We start from the raw sequence: 8,244 nt of genomic DNA, 5'->3' as shown, positions 1-8,244 counted from the left end.
TTTAACCATATCTTGCCGTGATTTTCGTTTTTTGTTAATTAAGAAAATGGAAAGAAAAAGAAAGAAAAAAGATTCCGATTTTTTAAAAAAGGGGGAATATCTTGATTGTTTTTGGAGAAGAAATATATGAGCAAAAATGTATGGCTAATTTCGAGCCGCTATATCCATACCTAACCCCGTTGAATTTTCAGACACTATAAATAAGATGAATGCCAACGTGACACAAACTACTGCCATACTTCTTTTGCACCTTTATGGCCTCAACCATGGATGATAGCCGTCACAAAGACGCCACCTCCTCTTCTACTTGTTTCTCTCACTTCTGCTCTTCAGCTCTTAGAGCCAAGACCCTCAAGTCATCCTCCTCCGCTAACAATTCTAGCGATGGCCTTATCCGCCGCCTCGGCGTCTTCGATCTCATCCTACTCGGCGTCGGCGCCTCTATCGGTGCCGGCATATTCGTTGTCACCGGAACCGTCGCTCGCGATGCTGGTCCAGGTCCGCTCCAATTCTTTCCTTTTTGGTTCTATTGGATCGCAGATATCGTTTCTGCTTTAGATTTTGTTGCGATTTTGTGAATCTGTTTTTGCAGGAGTGACTATTAGTTTCATACTCGCGGGAGCATCGTGTGTGTTGAACGCGTTGTGCTACGCGGAGTTAGCGTCACGGTTTCCCGCCATAGTCGGAGGCGCGTACTTGTACGCGTACACGGCCTTCAATGAAATTACGGCTTTCCTTGTATTCATGCAATTAATGTTGGATTATCATATCGGAGCAGCTAGTATTGCCCGTAGCTTAGCTAGCTACGTGGCTACCATTTTCGAGCTCATCCCTGCTTTGAAAGGAAACATACCTCCCTGGGTTGGTCATGGTGGTCAAGAATTCTTTGGAGGAACTTTGTCTATCAATATCCTGGCTCCGATTCTTCTTGCCGTTTTGACTGTTATCCTCTGTCTTGGTGTTGGAGAATCTTCTGCTGTTAATTCTTTTATGACTGCAGCCAAGGTACCCTCCTTTCAGGACTTCGTTTGTTTTCTATATTCTGATGATACCCGTTTTTCCTTTTTCTGAGAGCACAAGAGGACAAAGATTGTACTCGGATACAAAAATCAACAAGATTTGTGAATAATTAAAAGTTTAGCATTTGGCCTTTGGTGAAAGGAAGAAACAGAGGGGGAGGAAAAAAGTGAAATGGGAGTGATCGTAACTGATTTCCGCATTAACTGTTTTGCAGGTTGTCATCGTTATTTTTGTCATTATTGTTGGATCTTTCAAAGTTGATGTAGATAATTGGTCTCCTTTTGCTCCCAATGGTGTTAAACATATATTTACGGGAGCAACCGTAGTATTCTTTGCATATGTTGGATTTGACGCGGTTGCTAATTCTGCTGAAGAATCAAAGAGACCTCAGGTAATCTTATTTTGAAAGCAACACAATGTCTTGTCATTCAAAGTATTGTAATTTATGTTACTATGCTTTATCTTGTATTGTATTGTTTTATAGTGTCTGCATGTTATTTGTAGTTTCATTCTTTATATCTTCCCTGTTTTAATTTTGATATTTCAGCGCGATTTGCCAATAGGAATCTTGGGAAGTCTGCTTGTATGTGTTGTTTTATACGTTGGTGTTTGCTTGGTGATCACCGGGATGGTACCATACAACCTCCTTGGCGAAGATGCTCCTTTATCTGAAGCGTTTACATCCAAGGGTTTGAAGTATGTTTCTATTTTGATCAGTATTGGAGCTGTTGCTGGGCTTACAACAACCCTTCTAGTTGGTCTATATGTCCAGGTGAAATTTCAATTGTTTCTGTTATGTGGTTATGTCCTTATTGAGTAGCATGTTCCAGTGCACGTGATGAAATGCTTTGCCTGAGCAGTAGTTGGTCTGTATGTCAAATTTCTATGTATTTGTTATATCCTTATTGAGTAACATGTTTCCAGTTTACATGATGGAGTGTTTCTCTGAGCAGTCTCGCTTATATCTTGGGCTTGGAAGGGACGGTTTACTGCCTTCAATATTTGCTAAAGTGCATCCGATACGCCACACACCTATTCATTCTCAAATCTGGGTCGGTATCGTTGCTGCTGTTTTGGGAGGGCTGTTTAACGTGCATATCCTATCACACATTCTTTCAGTTGGCTCACTGGTAGGCCATTTCTTTTCCTTTTTCTGTGAAGTCTTTGCTCTATATTTACTTAATCATGTATGGTTATTAAGTTATCACAGTTTTAGGTCTGGAACTACTATTGATTGGACAGTTAGTAACCAAAAACAAGTATCTACAAGGTGTAACCTACTTCAGCATATGGTACATTTCCTAGTATCATCTGTAGGTCATCGAAGTAGTCTATTTTCAGCTTCAGATGAAAGCAGATCAATATCTGCAGAACTTTTATTTGCTAATAACCTGTAACCATAGAGTGTATATTCCGGCTTCTGTCAACATCCTGTAATGTGTAGATGTGCATGTATTGGATGGTCATGAGGTCAAAGGAAAGTATCTGCATAAATTAAGTTGATGTTTTGAAGGACAAAATGCATTTAGATGTATATAATTGCGAATGACATGCACCTCACTTTATACTTTGATTTGTTTCAGACCGGCTATTCTGTTGTTGCAGCCTGTGTTGTAACGCTTCGCTGGAAAAATAACACCGGCAATCGAGTTTCTTCAAAGTGCATCTCAACCTGGTGTGAAGGTGTCCTATGTATTTTCCTAGTGGCATGCTGTGGTTTTGCTGCTGGAGTTCTTTATCGTTTTGGCACTCACTTTATTGTTATGATTGTTGCGGTGGTTATAGCCATAATGGCTTGTGCTGCTCTTTGTTTCCGTCAGGTGAACGAATTTATCTATACATAAATTTAATTTTCTACTTTTCCTTTCCAATGCCAGGAAAAAGGGAGCCTTTATTGATATACATATGGTGTTAATGGTGTTCAATGTTAAGATTGATTGCGCTTTTGGCTATTTACAGCGCACATGCTGGCTTTCTGCTTGGTTTAACATGACCAGCTGAATTGGTAAACCTCTTAATAAGATTTTCTGAACCCATTAATGTACTCTTCTCAGGCTTATTCAGATCCTCCAGGGTTTTCTTGTCCATGGGTTCCGATTGTGCCATCTGTTTGCATCTTTTTCAACATCTTCCTGTTTGCTCAGGTATGCTTGCAAAATGCCCTCACTACAATCCTTTGGAATTAGTTCATTGAATTTGTGTAACCAATTCATAAAGGAGTTAAAATTCGAAGAATTTATAGACCAAAGCCGACTGGTTTTAATTACCCTATTTTTTTTTTTGGCACAGTTGCACTATGAAGCATGGATCAGATTCATCATCCTCAGCATAGTTTCTGTAGGTATTTATGCATTTTATGGACAGTATCATGCTAATCCCCGTTCAGATGAGACAATTATTTACCATATGGCTCCTGAAGAAGATAGACACTGAGCATTAATGTACAGTCACCAATGGTTATTGGTGGGACTTGTAGTCTATCATCCTATTATTGCACAATCAGCTTATAAAATTGTTAGTGATCATAGATGTAGATTTCTATTAGAAAATGTTGGCATCTCTGCTGACTAATAAACAAAGTGTATTTACATGGTCTTCTCTACGGTACATTCTTAATTTCTTACCAACTAGGTAGGTTCTCCATGAGCTGTCGTTTTTACAACTGTTAAGATAAGGATTAATTTGTGGATCATTGACTTCTAGTGGTGTTTGACTGTTCTACAATGCATACATTTATGTCACAAAGCTAGAATTTTAGTTTGGTAAGCCATGTGGTTATAGGTGATTCTTTTACTTCAAATTCACTTAAGTTCGCGTAACTCTTGAAAATGAAAATTCGTAAGGAAATTTCTCTACGACATCCAAATAAAGTGAGAGTAATTCAGAAAGACAAAGGGATCTGAATCAAATAGAAATGCCATAAGAAAATTATAGCACACCAAGTGTTTGAATAAATACTCTTAAAGTATTTTATAACTCTAAATGAAAACAATGGGATTATTACAAATGAAAGAGGAAGATTTTATTTATAGTTGAGTTCTTTAAGATCTAATAGTATATATCAGATTACATCGATGATTAAAATTAATGTCCATCTACAAATGGAGAGTCTAATGGATTTAAACTCTATACATTTTTATCCATTAGAATTTACAATAATTATCTCGCTAATTTTAATTTTATTAGAGTGTTTCACTAAGTCATCAAGCAATCAAGTAAATGCGCTTTTTCATATGTTTCATGAATCGAGTTAGTTCAAGTGAATCAAATAAGTTACACTTGAGTAGTCGACCTCTATGTGAGATTCTATGTGCATTTGTCACGAGCTTTGATCTGCAGCTCATGACATTCTCCCACATCTATTTTTGCACCGCCCTTGTTGCTTCTTCAAAATGACATCGGGTTGACTTGTTTCAGAATTGTTTCAACGCCTCAGTTGATTTCCAACTAGTCTCTCTGTCCTCTTTGTCAGATAGTTCCGCCCCTCAGAACATTTGCCTCGGCTTATATCTCCACCATCGTCTAACTCGAACTACATTTCTCTTTTGTACATCTCGTTTGCAGGAGCTCGTGGCTCTTACTTGCCTCCATCGTGACATGTCTTCTATAGAGATCCAATCACTAATTCAATATACCTTTTTTGCCGTTCGGAATGAGAGGTTCCACTTCTGGAGGCACCTCTTCTATCCAGAAGATCAGAACGTTATATCTTCCCCCTCTCGCTGCCAGAACGTGCGCTGCTCCTTTCAACGTTCGAGATGTGTGTTTGAAAGATAACCTCTTGGACCTGGAATTTCTATTTTTTTATTTCATCTACTATGTTTCTGATCATCGATTTGTCAATATTCGCTAACTTTAGTTTTTTTTATCACTTTTAGTGCGTTCCCCTCCACTACTGCATCACTGAACCCTATTTCTTCCCCAAAAGTAACAGCTTGTAGAGAGGCTCTAGCTTTCACAGTGATCGGGTCTCGAGCATTTTCTACCGGGTAACGCATGAATCCATTACCAACCCCTCGCTATTTCTTATTATTATGCCCGTTGTTGCTTTATTTTCCTGCTGTTGATATGCTGCATTAAAATTTATTTTGACCTACTTTGCCTCTAGGGGCCTCCAATGTTCTTTTCTTGACTTATATATGCTTTGATGAAATTCACTACATCCTGAACCCTTTCCTTCTTCCCCTCATGATAGCATTTATTCCTATTAAACCATATGTCCCAGAGTGAAATGGCCATTATAATACATATTTGCATGTTGTTTTTGAAAAAGAGTACTAACCAATGCTTCCACTCTTGTTCAATATTTGTTTGCAAGATATCCACACCAACCCCTTGAAAAACCATTTTCGTGAACCTGCAGTCTCGGAAGAGGTGGGCCACAGTTTCATCTTCCTCCAAACAGATTGGGCAAAGCGCATCTTCCCTAAGCCTTCGTAATTTTAGATTACTTAGGGTCGATAAGTAGTTGTTTGTTATCTTCCATAGGTTTATTTCTATTTTATTGGATATTGTAAGATTCCATAGTCTTGTAAAGTAATTTCTTATATCTTTTGAATTGGTTGTAACATTATTTCCCAGTAGGTGAATATCCTCTGTTATTAACCATTTGTAACCACTATTTACTGTGTATTCACCCGATCTGTCCCCCCGCCATATTGTCTCATCTGACTGCGTACCACTCACCAAAGGAATCAACAAAATTGCCTCGGCTTGTTCTATGTTGAATAAATTGTAGATGTTATATTGTTTTCAGGTAACCGAATCTCTATTGATTAGATCTACCAATGTAAAAAAATTTAGGTTAATGTTCTGAACTTTTATTCTTTCGTTTTCAGGGGTAGGCAGCCACGCATCGTTCCATATATTTGTCGTTTCGCCATTTCCTATTCTCCATCTCGTGCCCTTTTCTAATAGACTACGGGCACCCCAAATGCTACACCAGGTAAAATATGGGTAAGAACCTAAACTCGCACTCATGAAATCCCCTCGAGGGTAATACTTAATTTTCATTACTCAAGTAAGTAAGCTATTAGGATTGGTGATTAGTTTCCATCCCTGTTTAGCCAACATGGCTATATTAAATTTTGATAACTCCTTAAACCCCATTCCCCCTTACGCTTTTGGGCTGCACATAGAAGTTTAGCTACTCCAATGAATTCCTTAGTTAGATTTCAAATTTTGCCACCAAAATTTGCACATTAAATTCTCTAACTCACGACATAATGACATAGGTAACATAAAACATTACATTGCATAAACTGAAAACTCTTGAAAATGGATTTAATAAAAACCTCATTGCCAGGTTACGAACGCTCAAACTCTTCATTTTTATGTATGTATTTTTCTTTTATCTCCACAAACACATTTTTTTCCTCCTCCCAACCATCGTTGGTAACCCAAATATTTCTCTGGGTTATTTGATATTCAAACCCCCAAGACTTTGCCTATTTATTCTTTAATTCCCTCAATGGTATTGCATCTGAAATAGATTAAGGATTTATCAAAATTCACCATCTGACCTGAAGTCTTCTTATATTCATTTACCACTCCCTTTATCGCGATTAGTCTTTCGATCGAAGCTTCCCCAAACAGGATGCTATCATTAGCAAAAAATAGATGAGTTATTGATAACCATCCTCTTCCCACATTTGCCCCTTCAATCTTCCCTTCTTTTTTTGCCATATTCAACAATCCTGATAAACCTTTCGTGCATATAATAAATAAGTATGGGCTCAAGGGGTCCCATTGTTTAAAACCTCTTGAAGGTTTAAAATTTGCTCTTTGAGTCCTATTAAACACCACCAAATATGAGACACTCCTTACACATCTCATAATAAGAGTTATCCATTTGTTGCAAAAGCCTAATAGCCTCATCATGGTTACAATATAATCACATTCCACTTTATCGTAGGTTTTACTCATATCTAACTTCAATGTGAAAGATCCTCTACATCTAACTTCAATGTGAAAGATCCTCTACCACTTTTTTTTCTCTTTTTAAATGAGTGTAATAATTCATACGCTACAAGGATATTATCCGTTATTTGCCTGCTTGGGACAAAAGCTCATTGTGTTTCCTCAATACATAAATGTAATACCTTTCTAAACCTATTTACCACTACTTTCGAGATTATTTTATAGATGACATTGCAGAGGTTTATAGGTCTGAATTTCCTCAAATTCTTTGGTGATAGAACTTTAGGAATGAGCACAATATTGATTTTGTTTATCTCCGCAAGATCCTTGTGACTATTCAACACCTCAAGGCAATATTTAATAACATCATCTCCAACAACATGCCAGAATTTTTGATAAAAGAAAGTTGGATAACCGTCCTTACCAGAAGCTTTAAGAGGAGCCATTGCTTTCGCAGTTTCCACCACTTCTTACTTCTTTAACTCCATACATAATTCATCATTTAAGCTCCAACTGATACAAGGTTGAATTTCACTCCTTAAATTTTCATAGCCCTGCATTAGGTTTGATGAAAATAAGTTTTTAAAATAATTAGTTGCCAGCTTTGTCAGATCCTTATCCCTTTTACCTATCCACCGTTTTCATCTTCAAGTCATTTTATTGTATTTTTATTCTTGCGATATGATGCGAAATTATGGAAGAAAACAGTGTTGCAGTCCCCCATTCGAAGCCAATTCGCCCTTGCATGTTGCTCTCACAAAAGTTCTTTTTTATCTGCTTCCGTATTTAATGCTAGTTTGACTTCCGTAATTTCGGCCAGACTTACCTAGTCGGGATCCTCTTCATTCAACTTATTTAGCCTCAATTTTAGATCTTCTTTTTTTTTATTCGAGAGCCTCTATTAATTTTTACCCATTCCTTCAGCTTCAATCCCAATACTTCTAGCTTTTCTGGTAGCTCATTTTGCACCAAAACTCATCCATTGTTTATTTTTTCCTCAAACTTTTTCTCCAAAACCCAATTAGCGTTAAAATAAAAAGGAATTCTTTACGCGCAATTCGACCCCCTCCATTTTTGATAGTATCCCCTACCACTAGACAATGATTCAAAAAACTATGACTTAGATGATGCACCGAGAAACTTGAGAATTAGGTCCACCATGTAGATTTTGCCACCCTATCAAGCCTTTCTCTTATGTTGTTGTTCGGTAACCTACCCCTCTTTCAAGTGAACTACTGTCTTGAGAATCCCAAATCACTCAAATCACATTCCTCTAAAACTTCCCTAAATGCCATCATTTTCCGT

General features: G+C 37.6%; 1 protein-coding gene and 1 long non-coding RNA gene across 2 annotated transcripts; both read left to right on the top strand.

Annotated features, from left to right (window-relative positions):
• Positions 1-209: 209 nt before the first annotated feature.
• Positions 210-3,712, top strand: LOC105791692 (cationic amino acid transporter 9, chloroplastic). The gene is made up of 8 exons (XM_012619893.2): positions 210-498; positions 593-1,005; positions 1,235-1,411; positions 1,568-1,792; positions 1,974-2,150; positions 2,604-2,840; positions 3,075-3,164; positions 3,310-3,712. The coding sequence occupies exons 1-8, from the start codon at positions 255-257 to the stop codon at positions 3,451-3,453; spliced, it is 1,707 nt and encodes a 568-aa protein (XP_012475347.2). The 5' UTR covers positions 210-254; the 3' UTR covers positions 3,454-3,712.
• Positions 3,713-4,786: 1,074 nt separating this feature from the next.
• Positions 4,787-6,199, top strand: LOC128042975 (uncharacterized). The gene is made up of 2 exons (XR_008198622.1): positions 4,787-5,776; positions 5,859-6,199. It is a non-coding gene; the product is annotated as an uncharacterized LOC128042975 (long non-coding RNA).
• The last annotated feature ends 2,045 nt before the right edge of the window (positions 6,200-8,244 follow it).

The sequence above is a fragment of the Gossypium raimondii genome, chromosome 8 (genome assembly GCF_025698545.1).
Source record: "Gossypium raimondii isolate GPD5lz chromosome 8, ASM2569854v1, whole genome shotgun sequence".
NCBI lineage: Eukaryota > Viridiplantae > Streptophyta > Magnoliopsida > Malvales > Malvaceae > Gossypium > Gossypium raimondii.
Note: the sequence above shows the minus strand (reverse complement) of the source record. Positions and strands in the feature narration are given on the sequence as shown.

Bases quoted from the DNA above. Each gene is read 5' to 3' on its own strand.
- LOC105791692 (XM_012619893.2), top strand. From the start codon at position 255: ATGGCCTCAACCATGGATGATAGCCGTCACAAAGACGCCACCTCCTCT. The intron at 1,006-1,234 runs GTACCCTCCTTT...ACTGTTTTGCAG, and splicing joins CTTTTATGACTGCAGCCAAG to GTTGTCATCGTTATTTTTGT. The intron at 2,151-2,603 runs GTAGGCCATTTC...GATTTGTTTCAG, and splicing joins TTCTTTCAGTTGGCTCACTG to ACCGGCTATTCTGTTGTTGC.